The sequence below is a fragment of the Mya arenaria genome, chromosome 13 (genome assembly GCF_026914265.1).
Source record: "Mya arenaria isolate MELC-2E11 chromosome 13, ASM2691426v1".
Lineage (NCBI taxonomy): Eukaryota > Metazoa > Mollusca > Bivalvia > Myida > Myidae > Mya > Mya arenaria.
This window is the reverse complement of record NC_069134.1, coordinates 15590308-15617302: the sequence shown is the minus strand read 5'-3', so window position 1 is coordinate 15617302 and position 26995 is coordinate 15590308. Positions and strand designations below refer to the sequence as shown.

Genomic DNA, 26995 nt, shown 5'->3' with positions numbered 1-26995 from the left:
CTTTCCCTCAATAAGATCTACCTGCGTGGTAAGTTTGAAGTCAAATACCTCAAAGACGTTTGGAGTTATACTGCGGAAAAATAAACGTTCAATTTGGAATACATGATGCACAAAAATATATATACTAGATCCAATACCTGCCGGTCTTGGAGAGGTCGCTGACCCCACAGTTCTTCATCCCACCAACCAGCACAGTGTCTGTGAGAGGAGACACAAACAGCATGGTCGTCTTGGCTGGGCTTCTCTGATTGGCTGCCACAGCGAGCACCTGGCCACTCCCACTGTAGGTAGATACATAAGCCCCTGGTGTGGGGACCGGCTCAAAGTCTGGGTGCATCTGGGGAAATGGGTATTCTAGTAGACTCCATTCAGCACTGAAGATGGGCAGACTGTGAAAAAGAATTGTGATTGTGAGTTATTGAAATGTAAAATAAAGCATAATAATTGTTATGCACTAAATGGTTTAGAAAACTTCAACATAGAATTAAACAACAAATCAAGATTCACATATGACGATGACAGGAATAAATATGTGAGGTGTTTGTATTGTTTTACAACCATTTCATGACCCAAACCTATGTGAAAAAGACAGTGTATGGTCCGGAAACTTGAGCACCAGAGTGGCAACACACAACATGGCTTCCTCGTTGAACACCAGGGAACACTGACAACAGTAACCGAGACTCTGAAACAACACAAACAATGTGAATAATATACGAGTGTAGATATTTTCTTCTCCTGAAACCTGATCCTACCCCAAAACATACAGGTAATTTACAACCTATGAACGATACCATATGAATTTGAAAAAATATAATTGTAATTACGAAAAATGAAAATGATGCACACAACAGAAAATGAATTTACACTCTGCAATTTATTTATGTATGGACACCTATACAACTGATATTTTATAGCATATTTATATGTATTTTCATCAAAAATCCATTTTAATGACAACACATGAGCAATAGAAATTACATCACAACATCTGAAAAGTTGCACATGAGCCCAAATCATTTTACCCAATTAAACACACAAAATTTAATTCTTAACAAAAGTTTTGACACTTTTGTTATAAATGTAAAAATGTAATGTAAAATGTAACACACAAGAATTATATGTGAACAAAACAGGAACAACAATATTACTAACTGAAAACTAAATTAAAGGAAAAGCTTACAAGACTTTCATAGAAGACAGAAGCCATGCTGCATTCCCTATTCTGGTCAGTTGGCAGTTCCATCCCGGCAGGAACAGTAACTCTGTGCCAACTTCCCTTCAGTGCAGGCACTTGTTCCCTGTGAATTGTCTCCCCTCTCTCCATGGCCCAAATGTAGAAAGACTGGTGGCCAACAGCAACAAGCACATGGCTACAGTCATCAGAAGCATCAATGTGACACTTTTCTGAAAGAAACAAATAAAGACATTAAAATTTACACATAAAGACTTACAGTCTTGTGGGCACTGCATTAGTTAATTATTTGAATAGTTTTCCCTTTCCAACATTAAATATCTAAATAGCAAGGTATCTTACAAGCTTTTAAATCAAATAGTAAACCGATAAGCTAGCATTCAGGCCTGTTGAACCTAACCTCTAATTGCAATAATTGAAAGGCCTACACAACACTTGTTTTAGACTTTGAAATACTAGGCAAAATGCTTCCTCAATGTGAATGCCTGCGTATACATAAGAGTACAATTTACACAAACTAAGACAAGCATACCTGTAGCCAAGTTATTGTCCATCTTCTCCAATCCCGGGATGAACTTGACAACATCCTTATCTTTGTGCCAAATGAACAACTCACCATTGCTCAACAGGCCCACTAAATATCGACCTGCAATTATTTGATTTACTTTTAAACAACACATAAAGGTAAATGTCATGAATCATTTTCTGTACAACTTACATATTCACCTCACTGAAGATTTCAATCAAATAAGACAAGAGCTGTTTTGTTTTTGCACATCGAGGTAGTGGTTGTACAGTAATTATTATCTGTGTTGTTAAAGTAATGTAGGTGAAATTATGTCACTTCGTGTCTACATGTATTGAAAACAAGAGCATCGCAGAGGAAATGTAAATGTTTGGCTATTATTTTTAAAGATAAAAAAGGGGCACAACTCTACAATTATTAAAGCCAGAGTTATAGGCCTTGCTACAAATGTGCATGCTATTTCTGGCAACATGTGTATCAAAAACTTGAAACAGTTTTTTAGTAATGACTTAGGTTTAAGTTTTTGCACAATGATGATGACCTCGAAAAAGACACAAAGGCTATGTAAATGCCTCCACTTTATTTATTAACTAGAAGCGCCGCAATGCGACGAAACCATTTTTTGTTATGGGCAATCAGAAATTATAGCCAATTAATTTGTTGTATGAGCAAGTTCAATCTGCAGCTTCATATAAGCTATATTCACACTAAGATTCATCACTATCCATCAATTCTTACTAAGTTGTTGGGCAGAAAAACATTTTTCTATTTTTAGGAACAGTGACCTTGACCCCACCTCCCAAGCTAGCTCTTCACATAAGCTACCTTCGCACTAAGTTTCATCAATATCTATCAATCCTAACTAAAGTTATTGGGCAGAAACCATTTTTCTATTTTTAGTAACAGGCGACCTTGACCTTAGCCCCACCCCCCTCAAAAGCAATCCCAAGCTAGCTCTTCACATAAGCTACCTACTCACCAAGTTTCATCAATATCTGTCAATGCTAACTAAAGTTATTGGGCAGAAACCATTTTTCTATTTTAAGTAAAAGTGACCTTGACCATTTTTCTATTTTAAGTATCAGTGACCTTGACCTTAGCCCCTCCCCACTCAAAAGCAATCCCAAGCTAGCTCTTCACATAAGCAACTTACACACCAAGTTTCGTCAATATCTATCAATGCTAACTAAAGTTATTGGGCAGAAACCATTTTTCTATTTTTAGTAACAGTGACCTTGACCTTAGCCCCATCCCCCTCAAAAGCAATCCCAAGCTAGCTCTTCCCATAAGCTACCTACACACCAAGTTTCATCAATATCTATCTATGCTAACTAAAGTTATTGAACAGAAACCAATGTTTGACGCCTGCCCGCCCAACGACAACCTCATTCTAATAACCCGGTTTTCGTTTAAAACCTGGTTTAAAAAAACAGACAAACTAATAAAAAAATCAGATTTATACAAAAAATACCATCAGTCGCAAAAAGAGGCATAGAAATTAATCAAAGCCTACCATTTCTAGTGCTAGCAAAACATATGGCCTGCTCAGCTAGTGGGGAAACTTTTGGCAGCCGTCTCTTTGTCTTCCCAGAAGGCACATACAGGACACTGACCCTCTTTCCTGGGGCATCCAGCAACAGAAGGCTTTCCTGCTCCTATAGGGGTAAAGAAAACTATGATGTAATACAAGTTACTTAATGATGTTCTGGAAGAGATCCGATCACAGCACAAACTACATCCAAAGTATCAAAACGCAGTTTCAATATGACTGAAACTGTTCATTGGCAGTAATTAAAAGTGTAGCACTGTCAACACCTCTTTTACCAGGACCAGAAAATAAATAACTACATTATGGACTAAGTGCGAAAATCAGCTTTGAAATTCCAATAGTAATATTACAATTTATGTGTTAATAAAACTGATTATCAAATACTATTTATTAATAGGTTAGTATTCACATAAAAAAGAGTATAAACTTAGATTCAGATTCGTAGATAGTTCATTAAAAGTACAGGAATTGAACAGTGTACATAATTATTGCACTTATTTATCCCAATAATGATTAAGTGTAACTAGTAACGTTGCAATGAGAAAAAAAAACAGGGTTTTTTAATGGCCAACTAGCAATCATAGGCAATTCATTTCTTGAATAAGTAAGCAAAAAGCAGCAGCCTTTCCCTTTACTTTTATAATAAAAAGACAACCGAAAAATTCTCTAGTTAAGAATAAGTTAAGTATATTTTTCGTTTCACCAAGTTTCATCACTATTCATCAATCTTAACTAAAGACATCAGACGGAAACCATTTTTCTATTTTTTTTTTTTATTTTATTAACATTTAACAGTGACCTTGACCCCAACCCTCTCAAAAGCAATCACAAGCTAGCTCTTGAAATAAACTATATACACACCAAGTTTCATCACTTATTAATTTTAATTTGCAGCTTTGCATTCTCAAACTTTCAGATAAATATATATTGAGACTAATAACCTTTGTAAAATTCAACTATGTCTATGTTTTTGACAAACATACTTAATAACAAAAGTTCATGATTTCATACAATTTCTTGTTTAAGTGTTTATAAATGTGTGCCTGTGCATGTTGACAGCATGGGAGGGTTGTTACATGGGGGTCAAGTGTGAGAGTGCTATACACTGGTGCAAGTTAAAGAACCGGGGTAGCTCTAAACAGGGTTACATTCTGTCTGGGCTCCAAAAACCTAAAATGTACCAATCTTATCAGACACTCGTAAAATGGGCAAGGCCTCAGTGTGAGTATAAAATAAGCTTTCACACCGACACTGTTAACAGCATTTTGGCCTGGCTTGTCCAAATAATTCTTGACATTTATTTAAATGCCAGAAAATATGTTTACCTCTCCTATCCATATAGTTCTTGGCCATGGCTTTTTACGTTTGATGGCAGTGGATGCTAATACCTCCAAGTCAAGCCTCATTTTGCATCAAAATGCTATATACCTTCCATTTTAGTTTTCCTGAAACAAAAAGTAAACAATTCAATGTTTTCTCATGAAAAGACAGCTCTGTTTACTTAAAAACAAAAAAGCTTAAGGATGGGTTGCGTCCAATAATGATAGAAGAAAAACAAAGACCAAAGTGATTTTAGCAGCTTAAGAACTTTATTCAAATTGTCTAGTCCAACTTGTTGTACTCTGTGAATTATAAGTTTATTTTTCATGGTCTGGCAAAATTTAGTTGAGTACAACCTCATAATCATGAAAAGTACTACCATAATCATGATAAGGGTTTTATTTTTTTCAAAAACATCCCCTCTTTCTCTCAAACAAGCTTGTTTGCAGATATTGAGAAACCTTGTTCCACAAAAGTATTGCAGTTACCCCAAGATGATTGATATTATCATTCACAGAAATGGCATACAAAAACTTCTTGCCAATTTGAAACCAGACAAAGCTGCTTGACCAGACTGTATAAGCCCTCTTGTCCTTAAAGAGTTGAGAAATGTGACTGCTGATGTTATTACAGTCCTCTTTTATAACTCACTAACCACTAATTCTATCCCAGTTGCCTAGACGAAGGTTTTCGTATGGCTACTTTTCAAAAAGGGTGATTCCAGCAACCCACCGATCACTTTTTATCATGTTACTTAAAAGTTGAGTTTTCTTTTTATACTCAAATTCTCACTATTCAGATGTTGATTTGCTTCTTCAGTGTTTTAATTTTTCACTATTCACTAACAAGCCTGCGCAAGAGGAGTTGTCATTATCCAGAGATAGATGATTGTGGATTTTAGCCAGCCAGAAACTGGTCTATGTCTGCCATGCAATTTGATCTATAGACTACGAATGTTCTATACAGTATATAACAGGCTTTTTCATGATGTGTGCATTGTACCACAGCCTCCTCTACCATACCATACTTAAATGTAAAGATTAAGTGTACTTAAGTGCGCACAATACAATGTTTGCAGGTAGCTGTCAGTACGTCTTCGCGAAAATGTATTACAAAAAAAATAAATGCAACAAAAATGAAAAAAAGAGAGTAAAAAATGGATCTAAAAATTCTAATTACGAAATGAAAATCATGAACAAAAATTTATAGATTCTTATCTGTAAATAAGCAATGTAAGAGTTGATGAGCATAATAACGTACTCTATTCAAGTTGATTCCTGTTTTGTCCGCCATGTTTGTTTACCTTGACTAGGAATTTAATCGACTATTTGTGTAAATCTGGCATATTTTTTTATGATAATAAGCTATTGCTCATACATGTATATTGATTCATACAGTATTCTGATTATTAATTCATTCATGATTCAAACAGTAACCATAGGGTAAAACGGTTTAACACCATTGTATGAAGATGAATGTCAATCAAACACACATGTCAAAATTTTGCGGGAAATGTCAAACATCAAGAACCTGCTTAAAATAGGTTATTTTCGTATTTTAGTCATACCGTTTTGAAACGCTCATCAATGATCTATGCTTATTATTGACAACTTTAGTTCGTCCGTTTTACGAAAAAAGTCGTGTTATTTTCATCGCATGACCGACTAAACAACCTTTGTCTGTTATTGTTAATCTTCAAACTTTATATAATACTATAATGACTTATGTTTCCATTGCTTACCATAAGCTTTGGAACTATTAATTCGAAGACAAAACTCAAAATTTGTCAGGTTCATGCCTTTCATAACATTATAAAACAAAGTATGTGGCATGATTAGTTCTTGCAAGACATCCGACTTAAACCTGTACGTATATATAGTGTGTGTGTAGGTATAAGAACCAGCGGCCCGTTTAGATCAGTTGGCTGAAGTGCCATGCTAGTGTTCATGCTGTCATTAGTTTGAGTGCAACAACTGGCACACTTTTCCTCTTAGGATTACTTGACTCAGTGGTGGATCTAGTACCTAGCTGGGGGGTGCACTTAGGGCACAACTTCATTGATTTAACTGTACAAATAAGTTTTGTCACAATTTAAAGTTTATATTATTATTTGAGCAAGTAAAAAATTGAACCTGATTCTTATGTTCCAGTATTTATGGTATGCCAATTTTTAAGTATAATACTGTTAGTATACGACACAAATAAGTCTCTTGAAAATGACATCGGGGCCCGAACATTCAATTATAATAAATCGGCGCCACATTTTACACAGACACCTGAATAAAAGTTAACAAATATGGCTGCAGTTATACAGGTTAGTTTACTGTTTTCAGAATATATCCTATACCAGACAAATAAGTTGTTTTAAACTGTGAACAGTTTATGTTCGTTATTGCTTTAAATAATGTCATTGTGTGTCACCAAGATATGTGTGTGCATGATGTACATTTATGATTTAACAAGTTCAAAACGTTGCATCATAGAAACTTTCCATTTCGGCCTTTATTAACGTCCAGTTCATGGAATCATGCTAGAGCCTTTGTAAATTTATACATAATAATATATTTGAAACCCTCTCCGGAATTTGTTGTCAAGTTGTTTTTACTTCAGTTAACTTAAATGACAATGACATCCGAAGTACAGTATCGTTGAGTGCAATCAATATATACCTAAGTTTAATGCTGCAGGTTTATACAGTATTTACTTCAATGTGTGTATCTCAGGTGGCCGAGTGGTTAACGAATTAGGTTACCAATCCGGCGACCCCGGTTTGTTTTGTTCTCATCGGCATTACATATATTTTTTGTGAAAGGTTTATCTTATACCAGTTAATGCTAATTTTTTAATTCAATTGATCTGCTAAACATCATTGACAGCGACAACAAATGTCAATTCCATGTCATTATATGATTCAAATAATGCATTCCAAAAAAGTTTTATATGTTTAAAATAAGTTGTGCACCTCCATTTAGAAAGTCCTGGATCCGCTACTGTGACTGGTATCAGAAGTAAACGGCAAGAGTGGCTTGAATGCCCAAAAAGGTTAATGGGGGATAAGAGCGTAGTGTGTGTAAGAACAACCTGCTAGGTTAGCTCAGTTGGTTAGAGCACCATGCAAGTGTTCTGGCGGCTGTGGGTTCAAGCCCCGCAACAGGCACACTTTTCCTCCCAGGATTACATTGTACTTTAAATTTAAACCTTATGATCTCAGATGAAAATATATATAGAAATAGAAGGAAGTTTTCTATTCATGGTCTTTGTGTCCGTGGCAATGTGTGACAATGTGCTGTTACAAATCCAATATCTCTTGTTTAAATACTGAACTTTGTGCGGCTAAGAACCAGACTGTTGGGTATAGCTCCGTGCTCGTGTTCCTGTTAGGGATGGTTTTAGAACCAGCACACTGACTCACTTTTCTTTCCGGATTGACTTTAATGGCTGATGTGTGATGCCTTTTCTTCTTTAGATAAATAAGACAATCAGAAAAGTGACTCCCACTTGCAGACTATTATACTCATTCATTTTCTTTGAATCCTTTGTCACTGTGTAACAGGGGTTTTAATAATAGACTGTAGTTTGGGTCAATATATGGTTATTCATAGTTATCTAGAATGAGCCTGCGAAGTTGTAATAGTGTACTCTGTAAGAGTATTAATAGAAGATTAATCAAGGTGAACGAATCAAGTGACAGAGTAAGAGGGATGAGAAATGAAAGAAGGGCAGGATTGGTTATGGTTGATTTCATACACAAAAATATTACTATTTATCAAATTAAAAACTCGCTTGACCATTCTAACAGCTTATTACATATATAACAAATATATAACAATAATGAGAGTCTGCATACAAAATAATGCCAAATTGTGATTTACTGCATTCCACCCTCTTGAGTCCCAAGTCCTCCTTAAATGGCCCTTACATTTATATATATATACGGTTTTCATTATCTTTTTCTTCCTCAGACTGGACCATACATGTGCATCAGCTGACGTCTCATGATTTTTCTGTCTGAAACCTTCCTATTGAAAGGGCAAACGAAGAATAACACAAGGAAATGATATATCCTGGAAGATGACCAGTGTGCAGCCTTCATCTCTGTTCAGTCAGTGTATACAGTTTGTGGCTGAACATGTTGATTTGGTGGAGGACTTTTGCGGATTCCCGGCCCAAATTGGAGAGAAGATATTTAGTATTGTAGCTGAGTACCAGAGATTTTACACAGACTTTGAATATTCAAATAAAGCTTTGTGCCTCTTCAGTGAAGCTTTTGGTGCAGAGATGTTAAATGGCCTAAATATTGCAGGTGAATAATCTTTTTTTCAAGAAGTTGTCGATTTTGATCTGATCAATTTCAATGAAATGTTTGTGTCAATAAACAAATTTCATATTTGTTAGTTTTTGCAATGCTGTACTCTGTAGTGTGAAAAACATTCATGTACATGTACCATATTTTAATCTGAACCACAAGATGTTGGCTTCTTCCTTTTGCAGTTGTTAACATTGAATAATTTCTCTTCAAGTTATTGCTCTATTATACCCCTAAATGAAATATCTTGGAGCAATATGGGAGCTGCGTTCGTTGTGTTGTGTCCAGTCCCACCCGTAATTCTTGTGTCGCCTCTTTCTCAAAAGTATTGTACCTACAGTCATGAAACTTCATAGGAATGTTGGTTAGCATGGACTATGTTGCACCTACCCTTTTTGTTACATTGTATTTGTTCATACAAGAGTTATTTGTCCTTGACTTGGAAAAAAATTGTCTGAATAATCTGAAAATTGCATCTACACTGATGAAACCTTTTAGGAAAGTTAGTCAGCATAAAATGTTGTGCACTGGCCATTCCTTTCACATTTTTCTTGGTTGAACAAGTGATATGCTCCTTGAGTTTGTGAAAAAAATGGTATAAGAAACATTGTCACATGTAGCACCCAAAATATTGTACCTTTGCTCATGAAACTTCATAGGAATGCTGATTAGCATTGACGATTGTGCCCCTGTCATTTCTTTAACAGTTGTCTAAGTCAAACCAAAGTGTTATTTACCTTGAGTTTGTAAAAATGGTATGAAAAACATTATTGCATGTAGCGCCAAAGTGTTTTACATTTTACCTCTCATGAAATTTCATTGAGATGCTGGTTAGCATGGGCAGTTGTGCCTCTGCCATTTCTTTCACAGTTTACTCATAAATTCCATGACATGACAATTAACCATTCCTGTGTCCAGGTGTCATCTGGGGGTATTCATCATGAATGTGATATCCTAAGTTACAGTTGTCACCAAACATGAATATTGATTTCATTTTCTTTTTTGATACTTACTGTTATCATTTTGTCATCCAGGAGAGCATCTTTGCTTAAACTATCACTTAGATCAGCTGCTCTTGTTCTGTGACCTGACTGCACTTGATGTATCTCAGTGTGGACTGGGGGATGACCATGAAATACTTGCTAACATTGCAAACTTGTACAGGTACAGGTACCATATGCTTACAATAAGATATTTTTAAATTCAGCTTAAATTCAGTTGTAACCTGTTGATGATTTAGCATTCTAACATGCACTGAGAGTGTACGATAAGTAATTGTAATTGAGTAAATAGTTACAAACACATTGAAAGTTCTGATAAATACATTTAAAGAGAACATCTTTCTTATTCATTTGTTAGATGGAAGCAATTAATCAATTAAATTTTGAAGTGGGGAGTGTAGCTCTTTTTAAATAGTGTGATTTGGCAGTGTTTACTTCCCTTGCAATTCAATAACATTGTCTATACATAGCCTGATAGGGGAGATCACTGTGTAAAATATTTAAGCAACCAGTTTAGCGTCTACTTAAATAACTATACCCTTATCAAGACTGTTATTTGGATATGCGTTAAAATGTTTTAAATTGGTAGATATGAATTTCATACGATTGAAATTGTTTGAAAAAATTCTGGATGAACATGTAACATACACTATGACCCCAAACCATATCTGGGCTCTACTGCAGGTTTTTCTTATTTTTGTGAAAGGATAATGCCTTCAAATTGGATAACATCGATGGCAATAGTTTTTGTAAGAATATTATATAATAATATGGTTAATTTCATGTTTGTTTTCATTGGCAAACAGACTGGAGGTCCTCATCTTGAGTGGAAACGCAGTCACTGACGATGGGGTCAGGAAGATGTCTGTCCCTTTCAGGATGTTCCAGAGAGGACCATGCAACCTGTCAACTGTAGATCTGTCAGGTGAGCAGCTTTTGGTATTGGTAGTTTTATGAAAGTTATTGAGGTTTGGGAAGAATAAATGTAGGGGTATTGTCATAACCTTGGTGTTGTTGTTATGGTACTTGAGTGTTGGCCAGAACATTGTAAATTGAAACAAAATGTATGAAACTTGTAACAGACTTTTGCAATACACTTTGGTTGTTTTGTGCAAGTCCTATAACTCAGACTTAGATTATGCCCTGTTGGCCATTCCATTGAGACATTGGTAATAATCCTACTGTCCTACATTATGATGCCTGTTGGCACAGTATAATTTTGGCATCATTTGAAAGGGAATTTATTGCTGATAAACTAATATGTATACAATAGATGATTGAAACTGTATTCTAGATAAAGTAATTACAGTTTATATTCATGTTCTTTATTTTAATTGAAATCAAACAAGAAATTACCTATTTTGCAAACTTTCAAGGCCAAATAAGGGTGTTTGTAATGTAATTTTGTTTTCACATATTTCGTAAAACCCGTTTCAAGTGATACCAATAAAATCACATGGGATAACCAGGCATCCAGAATTGACATGTTCAATGAATACCTTTTATAAGAAAAACGAACACTGGTGTCAATTTTCACTTTCAATGATACATCTTTAACATCTATGTTTGATGCCCTTTAAAATCTGCTGACAGGTAATGGAGGCATCACTGTGCAGTGTTTGAGGTGCCTGTCATCTTTCCCTAAGTTGGAGAATGTAATTCTCACTAGACGACAGTCCAAACAGGTATCTCATCTGTTCTTTCTCTTGCATGCTCAACATGATGTACAGCTTTTAATTTGAATTATTTACAAGTCAACTGTATCAATCTCCTACATGTAGCCATTGTTCTAGCAGCAGCTTTTCTTATGTTGTCCTTTGATATTTAAACATTGATCAGCAAATGCATTAGTAATGTATATGGCAACATGCAAAGTCTCATTTGATAATAGAATTACAGTGGTGTTTACTTTCTGTTAAATCTCAAACAATTGCATACCTCTTTCGTGTTCAACAGTAAATGAATAAAAATGTTTATTTTGTTACTATTTATTAATGAGAATTTTATTCTGTAATGATCTCCATTATACTTATATATATATATATATATATATATATATATATATATACATATATATATATATATATATATATATATGTATATATATATATATATATATATATATATATATATATATATATATATGTATATATATATATATATATATATATATATATATATATATATATATATATATATATCATATAATCATCTGCACTCTGCAGTATTTAAGTTGTTTCATATCTATTAAGAAAAGACCTGCAGTCAAGGGCTGGAGTGTTACTAAAGGGACTTCAGGGTTGACCCCAGAGGTGACCACACAAGGCTGGGCCCGGCCCGTCATAGCGACATGGATAAGGCAGAACTCAGCAAGGATTAAACAGCCTAAAATCAGGACCAGCTTGAAATTCTGTAAGTTGAAAGAAAATGAAGCTTCACTATTTAAATAATAAGGAAAGCTATACTACTCACCCTGGCATCAGCAACATTAGGTATGTGTTCCCAACTTCCCAACCTATTCAGTTAATGGAATTACCGGTAGATAACACTTTTGAATATAATGCAACAAGGGAGGTAATTACAATGTGATGACCATTAAAAAAGGATTTCAGTATGGGTACTTGTTTTATCTTCGCCCGTGGGCAAGATAAGAATTTCTAGCATAGTTAAATAATTGGATCTACTTTTATGAGGTGGGAGAAAATCCTGTTTTGCATATAATGCAAATTATGGCCCTTTGTTATTCAACTTAGAAATTCTGGTTAAGGTTTGCATGTAACCACATTTAAGTCACTATCTCAGCAAATGCATCATGTATTGCATTTAAACTTTATGCATGGGCTCCTAATCATTCAACCTTTTTAATTAATCAAGTAAGATAACTCCTTCTTGCATGTTATATAAATTTTGCCCCTTTATTATTCGACTTATAAATTCTTGTTAAGGTTTTGCATGTAACCACATGTAAGTCAATAGCTCAGCAACTACTTTGGTGTATCGCATGAAACTTTAAATAATCAAGAAAGATAACTCTATCTTGCATGTATTTTTTTAATATTTGAAATTCTGGTTAAGGTTTTGTATTTAATCTATCTTTACAGTGATCCATGCATGTTCTGCTAAAACTTTGCAATCCATGCATGTTCTGCTAAAACTTTGCAATCCTTAAATTTAAAGCGGCAGAACAGTCGAGTGACTGTCTCTGTGACAGCTCTTTTTTCAATTTGTTCTCTTGGCATTCAAGATTTTTGGTCAAATTTTAAATGTATATGTCATAAAATTTGTAACATAATTGTTATTTCATACCAATGAATATTTAGTAGTATGGAAATAGCCTTTCAGATCAATAATAGTCATCAATTTTGATACGTTTAGACTGTAGAATTTGTCCGATTTATTCAACATTACTTTGTTGGCTTGAAGGTTAGTCTTCCTTTTCAATGCTATGTTCATGCACATAGCACTTGTATCTTTTGAAAGATGCTACTCATGGTCACAATGACAGTATGTATATTAGTTTGTTGCATGCCATCTCACTCTCAGTACGCCCGTTCAATGAATGGGACTAACAATAGTTTCACCAGCGATATATGGGCCAGCATTGTCCTGTATGTTGTCTGGTCAATAACTTTAGAAGCATTTGTCCAATCATCAAGATTACCAGCTCAAGTTACTCAAGAGTTATCACCCTTTATAGATGTAAAGATAGAAATTACTTCAACATTGGTATTGTCTGAACAATGATTTTAGAAGCCTTTTTCAATCAATAAATTAGACCTAATAAAATTTGATGTAAAATTTAATCCTAAGCTTTGCTATTATTTGTAGATAACAGGCAGATTCCTGAAGTTCACGCAGACAGTAAGCAAGATGATGATGAAGATTTACTAATTGCTACTAGAGTTACTGAACCTGATGGTCAAAGTTTGATGGACAATGGCAGACTGAAACTGGACAATTCTTCGGATAAAGAAAACAGTGCTGACATTGACCAAATGATGGAACTGTATGGTAGTCGTAGAAATGAAGTTGAAAAATCTCATAAGGGATTCATAGATCAGTTGAAGAAGGTAGATGTTGTCCAGAATGAAAACATTATCTTCAATCAAAAGAGTCTAGTGAGTGACAGGATAAGGGGTTTGCTTAACATGACTGCTGAAGTTAAAGGTAAAGTTTATATTGGAGGAAAAGCATTAAAGCCAAAATTGTCGAATAAGTTCAATGGTTCCCTGGTAGTGATAAATCGAAGAGTGGACAGGGATATGAAAAGGCATCCTTCATGTGAGTCAAGTATCTTACTTAAGACTGAGAAAACACACCAGGAGAAGAAGATAGAAACAGTTCAAGAGAATGTTTGGAAGCCGGAGAAAACATCTATTTCAGTTAATAAAACCACTAAAGATTGTATTCACTCAGGTCAAAATGTGCATAATTGTTCACAAGTGCCTATTAAAAGAAAGAAAATCAAGATTTTAAAAAGAAAGCTTGAAGAAACAGATGAACAGTTTTGTGAAAGTTCAAATGAATTAATGGAGAAAAATAACTGGTCTCCTAAAGAGAATTCAAAAAGAGCTAAGAAAACTAAAACTTCTTTCTTTGATGCATTGGATGGATATAATTGATAACTGCGCAGCCAGGAATGAAAACAACAGTATAATCCATTCCTAGTTTTCAACGTTTTCCTATAAATTACCCAAAATCAATTTAAAGTCTTATAACTCATACCTTATCATTATAACTTTTTCCATTTATGTACATGTATTAAAGTCGCACTCTGAAATTTGACCTGTTTATTTGTTTATATTCACAAATAATAATAAAAAAAATTAACTATTGGTTGCATTAGACCTCTCTGAGTTTCTTATTGACCCCATGCCCAATAGTAGTGTCCACAAAAAGGCAAATTTGTTTCTTAACCTTTAAATCATAAACATTTGGATGTTGAAAATTTGCAGTGCAGTGATGGCAATTTGTGTTAATGTTGTTAAAAAAAGCCAGATACATATCGATTGATGCCGCCGTGGTCAAACGGATAAAGCTTTTCCAAAAAACATGTTTTAATGGGGTTGGTTTCTTCCAGATTTTCATGTTTGGTCATAATGCAGTGAATGCATTTTCTTTGTACTGGTTTAGATTATTTTGTCACCAACTTCAAAGTAAAGAAGTTCAATGAAATTTTTAAACTGTCAAGAACTACTAGTATCACTAAATGTGATGAATACATCCTAACGCCGGCCTGATAGAAAATGGCAGAGAAATATGGAAATCCTACATAAGAATGACAAAGCTGTGGATAGAGTTATGGTTCTTGTACACTGCCCTTGCCCCCTTTGTGCTTTAGTTTTGAAGTTATGCTCCGAAAAAATAATAACAAAGAGCAATTATTCTGTGAATAGCTGAAAAAGAGTTATGGCTCTCGTTCACTGCACTTCCTCTTTGTGCTTTACCATTGTATGAAGTTTCAATAAATTCCATCCACTAGTTTTCAAGGTAATTTCCAGACAAAAGTTTGACAACAAAAATCAAAGAGCAAGTTATGGTTCCTGTTCACCCATTACGTTCTGTCATTGTATTAAGATTTATTAAAGGCCATCCAGTAGTTTTCAAGTTATGCTCTGGACCAGGAAAGTTGCAACGGAACGACCAAACGCCCGACTACAATGCGACTCCAATACACAATATAACCAGAAGAAAAAAAATAAGTTTGACAGGAATGTATATGAAAGCTAGGAATCATTACGGATGATCTACCGTTAATATCGGTACAGATGTTACAACCTTTGCGAGTGTTTGGTATTACTTGTCTCACCCAGGATTGATGCGTGTTGGTATGGCTGGGATATCTCTTCTCACCAGTGTTCTTGGTAAGGTTGTCAAAACAATGCAGATGGCAATAAAGCTTCTGATGCATTGATGTTGTACCAGGTGCTTGTATCTTCGACATACATAAAGTAACAAGAGTTATAATAGGTAGAAATTTATTTGCATACTCAACAACAGAACTACCGGTGTATAGAAGCATTGCCTTCTAGTGTAAAAGAACAAGAACTGTGACAGAGAGCTTACGTGCTCGTCAATAGACCCAAGAACTACAGGGTTTGGGATCCCGTTTTGAAAGGCAGCAATTATTGTAGAATATATTTGATAAACTAGAGTATTGCGTAGGATAATTTAATACAGTTTTTTTCACATATATGTGTGTACTTCCCGTCCGTACATTGGAATTGAAACGTGTATTTCAGAGGGTCTGAATTGCTGGACGTGGCTATATTATTTTCCTCACGAGTTACTCGGGTGCGACATATTTGCCGACAATAAGGGAAAGTAGACACCGTTTGTAGTAGCCGCTACATTCGCCATCCACAGTCTCGTATAAAGTTTTTTCATATTTTTGTTCGAAGACGGACTTGATGTACTCCAGATCCACCTGTAATTCACAAACAAATTAATTATATGTAAGAAATTCATATCACCTGCGACATGTTATATATAAACAAAAAAAACTCTTAAAGCGATGTTAAGCAATGTTTCGTTGTGATAAAAACAATAGAGAGTATATATTTTAACCATGCGCATAGGTGTTAGAATCACACGTTAACGCATATATGGGCGTTAAGTACACAAAACACACGGTAAATAAGCGATACACTATTATCTCCATCGTACATTTGGGTGTTTCACACACAGAAGAAGACATCTTATTATGATCCTCCTACCTCCGATCTTGATACGACGATTCCTATCAACTCGCTGTCCTCCGTTCCCCACACGCCTGTTGTAGCGTTGTACAGCCAGTCGGCGAAAAACTCGTGCCTATTCCGGGCCACCTTCACTGAAGTGACACATATTAAAGATGCACTCCTGTCCTACTCCCAAATAAGATTTACCACAATTTATACAGTTGTTTTAATATACCAAAAAGGATGAATAAATGTCGAAAACTATTGTTCTTATGAAGGATACCGAGTTTAATTTGACAGAAAGGTGCAGAAAACACAGTATTTCTACATTATGAAACAAAAGTAGATCATATTAAATCGTATAGCACTCACTAATCATTTAATATGTTTGCGTTTTCAGCTATTTAATACACGGTAACAATCTTGTTAACAGTAATTAATATTTTCCATAAATGCATTATATAGTTAGTAGTTGAAGGTATATCACTCAAACATTGTTTGTTATACACGTGAACGTATTTATTTTGAATAAGAGTGTCACTTTAATGATTTGTTGGTGGGGTTAAAATAAAACAACAATTTACTCTACGAATATATATATATATTAAGTATAGGAGATTTTGGATATAAGTGAGTTGCACATGTAGGATCTGTGACTATATCGTGCTTTTATTTAAAACGCGAGCTAAGTGAGTCAAATTTTCTACGACACACAAGCGTGGTACACTGACAGTGGCAGACAAAAGAGACATGACAGTACGAAAACCAATTCAAAATAATGACCATTTAATTACATGTCTGCAGTTATGGAATGTCACAAATATCCATGACCCCAACGTTAACGTACCAATACTGAGGTATCCCTGTTGCAAATCAGAGCCGACCTCAGACTTGATGTCATCCTCGATTGTGCAGCCCTCCCGCAACTCCTCGTATTTCTGGAAGACGCACTGCAGCTGCTCATGGCTGCTCAGACACAGCACCGCGTTAAAGTCACACTCGTCGGTGCCGAGCTGGTTCACACCAGCCTAGGAAGAAGAGCATTACTAGTATGGAAAGCAAATTATGGAATCAGAAAGTCGTGATACAAACATAACATCTATGTGTAGCTAAGGTCAGTGCTCGGAACGTCAGGATTTATTTAATGTACATTTATTGTGTACCGGTAAGTTTATAAAGTGTACTGTGTGTTAGCGAAATATATACAGTACCACTGCATAACTAATAGACCACTAGACTTGCAAAAAATTATTGTGCGTGCTCTTGATAAAAAATCCGTGTTGAAACATACGTCATTTACTTTGTCATCGGAGTCATTATTGGAGACCCCGCAACACTCAATTTCTTATCTGGGATAACTTATCATTGTACTTTAAATTAATACACATTCAATATATTTCTTACATCTATGAGTTTCTGCGCCTCCTCATGGGCACGATCGTAATCCGCCATTCCCTCCTGCCGCTTGCCGGAAACCAGCGAGAACATGAGACGGCGGAAGTAGCCGCTTGTGTCGCTCTGAATTTCTTCATTCAGATCCGCGTCGTACACTGCACGAGAATATGAATACAATGTAAATTAATAATAAGGATCAATTAAGTATCGATTCGTATGAATCATATTTTTCAAAATGTTATAAATGGTACCGTGTACTTGTTGTATTTGGTACAGAAGAATTTTGTACAAATCATTGCCATTTCAGAATTTGTAAAATGTAATATTCGACAACTACTAAGTTTACATACATTTCTTGTAAGCCTCCTTAATCGCATCAATTTCGTCATTGGTTTTGGTGCACAAGACGCCGATCAGCATAGTTTCCTCAGTGCCAATGCCCTGAAAAGTTACAGAACAATAATCTTAAAACGGCGCCACATTTACAACATTAAATATTTCATATGCGCGGCCAGTTTCTTTCTCGAAAAAAAATATACTTCAATAAAACTAGTTCATCATTCCTTGTGTTCAGAGTTAAAAAAATGTTAGCACAATAATGTCTTCGACTGAGTAGAACACGGTCATTCACCGAAGCTACATGTACTCACCGAGATAGCGTCATGGAGAAGCTTGGCGTCCAGCTCCCGCGGCGTCATCATGAGGGCAACAATTGTCTCTTCTAGGTCGCCCGTCAATTCCGAGATAAGGTCGTCCACCAGGGGCTGTAGGGCAACATAAGTATAAGTTTTGACAACGGTTATCTAATTTCTTGCACGTTTACAAATGCGATAAAAAAACTCGTAATCAAAGCGTTTTGTATTTAAAAACATCTGAGATTGGATTTAAGGAAGGCTTAGAAAATGCTTTACGCATCCGAAATGTGCAGTTATTTAAATTTACATCTGTACTTATTCCTTATTAAAGATATTCATTGTATTTATTAACCTTGCCATATGCCGCAGCATATGCTCCTTTGATCTTCTGGCGCTGTTCGTTGTTATGGTTGACGAGAACCTCGACAATCGCCTCCTCGTTTGTGCCTGGATGAGACATTTGGGGACACATAAACTTAATGAATATTGAAAGCAAGCAGTGATTAAATCTCGGTTTTTAATGGGGATCACTGTGTATCATGAGTAGTATGAGTCATGCTTTGTTTAGAAACTTATTATGGGATTTACTGATGTCATTAATATCTGAGTTAGATCAATGATATAATTATATTCTACAGTTTCGTAAAGGAAAGTTATTTTTTTATAGTACTACATAATGAAGCTACATGATACAACTTAAAATACTTAAAAACTGTATTATGGTTAGAGTGTTTGAACTACGAACTTGGAAATACATTTGTGTTGATAAAATAGAACATTGAATAAAAATTAATGTTTTATAATCAACATGAACGTGTTCATTGTGAAAGATAAGGGGGAGATCTAGAATACCCAATCCATCCATGGCATCCTTCAATTTCTCGGCCGCTTGTTTCTCCTCTTCTTCCGTAAACACAAAATCTCCACGAACGGTCGCCTATACACAATGATAAACAATAAAACGATAAGTGGTTTCAGTATAATGGTAGCTTTACGGGTTTTTCTTGTTATATTTGTGAGAGAATATAAAAGCAATGGGTTAAAATATTAAGAGGAAAGTCAAATCAGTTAATTAAAAAAATAAGATGGAAAAGAAACACTGAAACATCACGCAGAAAAGGGTATCAAGGCAAAGGAATATGTTTTGGGTTCGGCGACACTGTTAACGCAGAATAATAAGTGGTGGGGAGCGGAGAGATTACACATCATGCAAAAAATATATCATATAGTGACAGCAACTCAGGAACAGCTGGACAGGTGCTGAAAAAGGCAATTGTATATTTGTGTACAGGCGAAAATTCAAAAACAACCTGCAAGCTTGAGCAATTTTAGACCCTTTTAGCGGATTTCCATTTCTGTTTTAAGTGATCCAATGTACAAGTGTGTGAATTTTGGATGCCTGGCGACTCAATGTCATTTTGGTATCATTTGAAGGGATTTAATTGTAAGTTTGAAACAAGCTATAGCAAAAACAATATTACTCACTCTTTTGGCCTTGAACGATTGCATAACAGTCAAAACACGTCCGATATCAGATGGAATAAAAAGTAAACAAGAGCTGTCACAGTATGTGACGAATGCCCCCGAATGTGACATTGACCTACGAACAAGGTCAGTACATGAAAAGTTGATCTTGCCTTTATGTGTCAAATACATATGGCAAGTTATTTTAAATTTCCTCTGAACATAAAAAAATACCACCCATACTTGACAACCTACACTGTTATGTCCTTATATTCAGAATTCCCTTGTGAATAAACACTTAGTGTATCTTTCACCTTAGAGGTAGGGACATGGGTCTTGCACAGGACACGTCGTCTTCGTATGTGGAACACATGTAGCAAGTTATTTTAAAATTTGTCCTTACAAGGGAAAGTTACAGCCCGGACACGACAAGCTATACTCTATGTCCTTATATGCAGCACTCCATTGTGAATAAACACTAAGTGTGACCTTGACCTTTGAGGTAGGGACACGGGTCTTGCACGCGACACGTCGTCTTGGTATGTGGAACACATGTGGCAAGTTATTTTAAAATCTGTCCATACAAGGGAAAGTTACAGCACCGACACGACAACCTATACTCTATGTCCTTATATGCAGCACTCCATTGTGAATAAACACTATGTGTGAGGTAGGGACACGGATCTTGCACGCGACACATCGTCTTGGTATGTGGAGCACATGTGGCAAGTTATTTTAAAATCTGTCCATACACGAGAAAGTAACAGCCCGGACACGACAACCTATACTCTATGTCCTTATATGCAGCACTCCATTGTAAATAAACACTAAGTGTGACCTTGACCTTTGAGGTAGGGACACGGGTTTTGCACGCGACACGTCGTCTTGGTATGTGGAACACATGTGGCAAGTTATTTTAAAATCTGTCCATACAAGGGAAAGTTACAGCACGGACACGACAACCTATATTCTATGTCCTTATATGCAGCACTCCATTGTGAATAAACACTATGTGTGACCTTGACCTTTGAGGTAGGGACACGGGTCTTGCACGCGACACGTCGTCTTGGTATGTGGAACACATGTGGCAAGTTATTTTAAAATCTGTCCATACAAGGGAAAGTTACAGCCCGGACACGACAACCTATACTCTATGTCCTTATATGCAGCACTCTATTGTGAATAAACACTATGTGTGACCTTGACCTTTGAGGTAGGGACACGGGTCTTGCACGCGACACGTCGTCTTGGTATGTGGAACACATGTGGCAAGTTATTTTAAAATCTGTCCATACAAGGGAAAGTTACAGCCCGGACACGACAACCTATACTCTATGTCCTTATATGCAGCACTCCATTGTAAATAAACACTAAGTGTGACCTTGACCTTTGAGGTAGGGACACGGGTCTTGCACGCGACACATCGTCTTGGTATGTGGAACACATGTGGCAAGTTATTTTAAAATCTGTCCATACAAGAGAAAGTAACAGCCCGGACACGACAACCTATACTCTATGTCCTTATATGCAGCACTCCATTGTGAATAAACACTAAGTGTGACCTTGACCTTTGAGGTAGGGACACGGGTCTTGCACGCGACACGTCGTCTTGGTATGTGGAACACATTTGGCAAGTTATTTTACAATCTGTCCATACAAGGGAAAGTTACAGCACCGACACGACAACCTATACCCTATGTCCTTATATGCAGCACTCCATTGTGAATAAACACTATGTGTGAGGTAGGGACACGGATTTTGCACGCGACACATCGTCTTGGTATGTGGAACACATGTGGCAAGTTAGTTTTAAAATCTGTCCATACAAGAGAAAGTAACAGCCCGGACACGACAACCTATACTCTATGTCCTTATATGCAGCACTCCATTGTAAATAAACACTAAGTGTGACCTTGACCTTTGAGGTAGGGACACGGGTTTTGCACGCGACACGTCGTCTTGGTATGTGGAACACATGTGGCAAGTTATTTTAAAATCTGTCCATACAAGGGAAAGTTACAGCCCGGACACGACAACCTATACTCTATGTCCTTATATGCAGCACTCCTTTGTGAATAAACACTAAGTGTGACCTTGACCTTTGAGGTATGGACACGGGTTTTGCACGCGACACGTCATCTTGGTATAAGGAACACATGTGGCAAGTTATTTTAAAATCTGTCCATACAAGGGAAAGTTACAGCCCGGACACGACAACCTATACTCTATGTCCTTATATGCAGCACTCCATTGTAAATAAACACTAAGTGTGACCTTGACCTTTGAGCTAGGGACACAGGTCTTGCACGCGACACGTCGTCTTGGTATGTGGAACACATGTGGCAAGTTATTTTAAAATCTGTCCATACAAGGGAAAGTTACAGCCCGGACACGACAACCTATACTCTATGTCCTTATATGCAGCACTCCATTGTGAATAAACACTATGTGTGACCTTGACCTTTGAGGTAGGGACACGGGTCTTGCACGCGACACGTCGTCTTGGTATGTGGAACACAGGTGGCAAGTTATTTTAAAATCTGTCCATACAAGAGAAAGTTACAGCCCGGACACGACAACCTATACTCTATGTCCTTATATGCAGCACTCCATTGTGAATAAACACTAAGTGTGACCTTGACCTTTGAGGTAGGGACACGGGTCTTGCACGCGACACGTCGTCTTGGTATGTGGAACACATGTGGCAAGTTATTTTAAAATCTGTCCATACAAGGGAAAGTTACAGCCCGGACACGACAACCTATACTCTATGTCCTTATATGCAGCACTCTATTGTGAATAAACACTATGTGTGACCTTGACCTTTGAGGTAGGGACACGGGTCTTGCACGCGACACGTTGTCTTGGTATGTGGAACACATGTGGCAAGTTATTTTAAAATCTGTCCATACAAGAGAAAGTTACAGCCCGGACACGACAACCTATACTCTATGTCCTTATATGCAGCACTCCATTGTGAATAAACACTAAGTGTGACCTTGACCTTTGAGCTAGGGACACGGATTTTGCACGCGACACGTCATCTTGGTATATGGAACACATGTGGCAAGTTATTTTAAAATCTGTCCATACAAGGGAAAGTTACAGCCCGGACACGACAACCTATACTCTATGTCCTTATATGCAGCACTCCATTGTAAATAAACACTAAGTGTGACCTTGACCTTTGAGGTAGGGACACGGGTCTTGCACGCGACACATCTTCTTGGTATGTGGAACACATGTGGCAAGTTATTTTAAAATCTGTCCATACAAGAGAAAGTAACAGCCCGGACACGACGACCTATACTCTATGTCCTTATATGCAGCACTCCATTGTGAATAAACACTAAGTGTGACCTTGACCTTTGAGGTAGGGACACGGGTTTTGCACGCGACACGTCGTCTTGGTATGTGGAACACATTTGGCAAGTTATTTTAAAATCTGTCGTTACAAGGGAAAGTTACAGCCCGGACACGACAACCTATACTCTATGTCCTTATATGCAGCACTCCATTGTGAATAAACACTAAGTGTGACTTTGACCTTTGAGGTAGGGACAAGGGTCTTGCACGCGACACGTCGTCTTGGAATGTGGTACACATGTGGCAAGTTATTTTAAAATCTGTCCATCCAAGAGAAAGTTACAGCCCGGACACGACAACCTATACTCTATGTCCTTATATGCAGCACTCCATTGTGAATAAACACTTAAGTGTGACCTTGACCTTTGAGGTAGGGACACGGGTCTTGTACGCCACACGTCGTCTTGGTATGTGGAACACATGTGGCAAGTTATTTTAAAATCTGTCCATACAAGGGAAAGTTACAGAGCCGGACGGACGGACGGACGGACGGACGGTGCGATTTTAATATGCCCACTTTCGGGGGCATAAAAAACACAAACTGTAATAACTTTATCTACTGCTTTTTTCATATACTTTCACTAGTTTTCTAATATTACATACATGTATTAGTTATCAGCAAGCAACCCCCTTCAATATGATACCAAAATAATTTGTGGTCTCTATTAGACATTACCGTCAATGGCCCCATAAAATGACGAGCTTATTTATGCATCGGGTACCGACAGACGCATACACCATTTTCGTAGCACTCCTTTACGGATTTGTTATTGTTGTTTATAAAATTTAGAATCTAATTTACTCACAATTAGTTGTGTAATAAAGCGATATTGCGTTATTGTCTGTGCTAAGAATTGCCTACCACAGCGTCTTTCAATATCTCGGCGACATTTTTCGCCTCTTCTTCGGTAAAACAGTTATCGCCCCTAACTGTTGCCTGGGAATTATTACCATTAATTTAGTTTACAATAAGACAATCTTAGTATTTTCAGTTGTCACCAAACATTCGTTCACTTTTACAATTGAAATAATGGAGACACTTAAAAATGTAGAAATAACCATGGTATATATACTTTTTTTATTTTCGCCACATAACAAACTGAAAAAGTAGACCAAGCCCCTATGGTTTTTACCGACTCAACCACATACGTTTCATACATCCACTGAAACTGTACCGCTGCGAGCGAAATGACCCGGTGCAAATGAACTTTGTCATTCACTATAACATATGCTTTTTACGATAACTAGCCTCTATAGTTACAAATATACACCTACAAGTAGATGAATCATGAATACAGATCTATGATGTTTAAGTAAGTTATGAAATGATACAGTCCATCGATGGAGCGTAAAATGTAATATATGGTGGAAGATGAAATGGCCGCATTAAACATTCATTCTCATATAGCAAACAGAGCGTGGGTGTATTACGATGAGAAAATTGATGATTTATCGAAATGCATATACATTCCATCCATGTTATCATGTCTGAACTTATTTGACAGCAAACTATTTGTTGCGAACATTCCTATTCGCCTCGCACTTATCAACGTATTGCCCCAGGGGCAGTGGCGAGCAAATGGGGATTTTAGACATCAGATGATCATCGATAGGAGACGATTTGACAGGCCTGATGAGGCTGCGACTTGGTCCGATGGTTCACCTCCGACCCAGGGAGTGGTCTCGATTGTTCACCTCCGACCCAGGGACTGGGCCCGATGGTTCACCTCTGACCCAGGGCCTGGGCTCGAATTTTACTTCCGACCCAGGGACTTGGCCCGATGGTTTACTTCCGAGCCAGGGACTGGGCACGATGGTTCACCTCTAACCAATAGACTGGGCTCGATTGTTTAACTCCGACCCAGGGACTTGGCTCGATTGTTTTTACCTCGGACTCAGGGACTTGGCCAGATTGTTCACATTCGACCCTAAGGATTTTGACAACTATCTTGCAGTTTGTCTAGACCTCTTGTGCAAAACATTTATACATGCAGCTGGTTATTTGAAATTTGAATAATTAAAGTATACGCATTTCACTTCATATGTGTATGTAAATACCATACAATTTAGTCTAAAATAGTCTTAAAAGTAACAATAAAATAACATCTATGGTACGCACAATTTAAATCTTTAATAACAATGTTTTCGACCCAGTGGGAAAATGAATGAAATATTTGTGTAAGATGAATTACTTGTTGATGAAACGACGGTGCGTTAGACAGGAATGTGGGCTCGTTCATTCTCCACATACCATAGGCTGGCTGGACTTAGTTCGATTAATGATCAATGAAAATATTCATTGTACTTTAAAACCGAATAAAAACAGGCGACGCAGTCATAGATGCGAGTGAATGAAAACATTATTGAATCTGTAGAAAAAACACATACGTGACAATAACGAATCTTATCGAGTCATATACAGACTTCAGAATGTTGTTTCTATTTCATTTACGATTGATTTTACACAAAACATCTCATTTTTTACGTCCGTGGTGATGACACTCATTAATAGCCTGCAGACATAACCGGTACGATGTCTCGAGTCATGCGTTTATTTATGTTCATACATTAAATTCCGTACACTACGTGTTTGAAGCATGTATCGCATCATTCCAGGTATACATCTATGACACATAACTGATTTTACATACAAGTAAAAATGTACATACCATATTGTATTACGCTGTATTTAGATATCCTTGAAAACAATCTCAAGAACGACGCAAAACTGAAGCCCAAGTTCAATCGACTAATGTAAGAGGCTGTCTGTGCCCTAGAGCTTGGCAGATAACCAAACTAATTGCATCAGGTTCGATCAATGGATATTTATATACTTCTATGTGAAAAGTTCCAACAGCCTAATGAAATTATGCACCTGAGGGAAATTGATAGTGTAAATTATGCATGGAAATACAGGTTACACGGTGTATATTTAATATTCACTGAAATAACTTTAAAATACAAGTATAAAATACCGAGTTCACACACTTACATCAAAAAATATATTTTATGCATATGCCATTATGTATTTTTCCAGATTTAGCCGCATACAACCAGTCAATAGTTATTACTTTACAGGCGTAAAAGTTTTCGCGGAAAAGATAACATGTTCGATCAATTACAATATTTTAAAACTACATGCAAAATAGTGTGTTCAACAAACAAATAACGAAATAATCATACCATTTTTATACGTTTTTTAATCCTTTATCGGACACGGACGAGTTTCAAGTAAGCTTATAGCCGCGACAAACGGTGACACACCTAGCCAACGATATGGATGACAAGTCACGTGATCCGAGATACATGTACAGGTAAACCACAGGTGCGTGGGTCGAGGGCTGGTGATTATCAGTTACCAAATGGTTTGCAATAAAAAACAACAACTTTGGATCGCTGATTGTGTAACTTTTTACCTTATTTTACCTAATTCAATTATGTAATATTCAATATATAGAGATTGAAATCGGTCATATATTGTGTATATATATGTCCATCGCACATTCATGTTTATGGAATGGTTTCAATGGATTTCATTTCCGAAATTCGGCAAAGAAT

General features: G+C 36.6%; 3 protein-coding genes across 10 annotated transcripts in view; 1 reads left to right on the top strand and 2 right to left on the bottom strand.

The window, feature by feature from the left end:
* LOC128213738 (ciliogenesis and planar polarity effector 1-like) overlaps positions 1-5899 on the bottom strand; it is a 35450-nt gene extending 29551 nt beyond the window's left edge. For all 4 annotated transcript variants that reach the window (XM_052919768.1, XM_052919770.1, XM_052919769.1 and 1 more), the window contains exons 1-7: positions 5851-5899; positions 4596-4715; positions 3235-3376; positions 1728-1841; positions 1184-1407; positions 576-685; positions 138-389 (exon numbers count right to left, since the gene is read on the bottom strand). In XM_052919768.1, coding sequence (XP_052775728.1) covers positions 138-389; positions 576-685; positions 1184-1407; positions 1728-1841; positions 3235-3376; positions 4596-4676 — 923 coding nt within the window. In that variant the 5' untranslated portion in view covers positions 4677-4715; positions 5851-5899. The remainder of the gene's footprint in view (positions 1-137; positions 390-575; positions 686-1183; positions 1408-1727; positions 1842-3234; positions 3377-4595; positions 4716-5850) is intronic.
* A 187-nt stretch (positions 5900-6086) lies between these two features.
* On the top strand, positions 6087-14716 carry LOC128214648 (uncharacterized). 4 transcript variants are annotated; one of them, XM_052921215.1, is made up of 8 exons: positions 6114-6133; positions 6741-6904; positions 8553-8893; positions 9931-10060; positions 10704-10822; positions 11491-11582; positions 12150-12309; positions 13726-14716. In XM_052921215.1, the coding sequence occupies exons 3-8, from the start codon at positions 8662-8664 to the stop codon at positions 14517-14519; spliced, it is 1527 nt and encodes a 508-aa protein (XP_052777175.1). In that variant the 5' UTR covers positions 6114-6133; positions 6741-6904; positions 8553-8661; the 3' UTR covers positions 14520-14716. The 4 variants fall into 4 exon arrangements, with proteins under 4 accessions (XP_052777174.1, XP_052777175.1, XP_052777176.1 ...); XM_052921214.1 differs by lacking the exon at positions 6741-6904 and having other exon boundaries at positions 6087-6133; XM_052921216.1 differs by lacking the exons at positions 6114-6133; positions 6741-6904 and adding an exon at positions 6403-6455.
* A 1142-nt stretch (positions 14717-15858) lies between these two features.
* On the bottom strand, positions 15859-26744 carry LOC128215024 (annexin A13-like). Of its 2 annotated transcripts, none has more exons than XM_052921756.1 (9): positions 26621-26744; positions 19460-19544; positions 18960-19054; positions 18623-18736; positions 18323-18413; positions 17982-18127; positions 17425-17605; positions 16614-16729; positions 15859-16324 (listed from the first exon to the last, which is right to left on the bottom strand). In XM_052921756.1, the coding sequence occupies exons 1-9, from the start codon at positions 26621-26623 to the stop codon at positions 16184-16186; spliced, it is 972 nt and encodes a 323-aa protein (XP_052777716.1). In that variant the 5' UTR covers positions 26624-26744; the 3' UTR covers positions 15859-16183. The 2 variants fall into 2 exon arrangements, with proteins under 2 accessions (XP_052777716.1, XP_052777717.1); XM_052921757.1 differs by lacking the exon at positions 26621-26744 and adding an exon at positions 26107-26258.
* Positions 26745-26995: the final 251 nt, after the last annotated feature.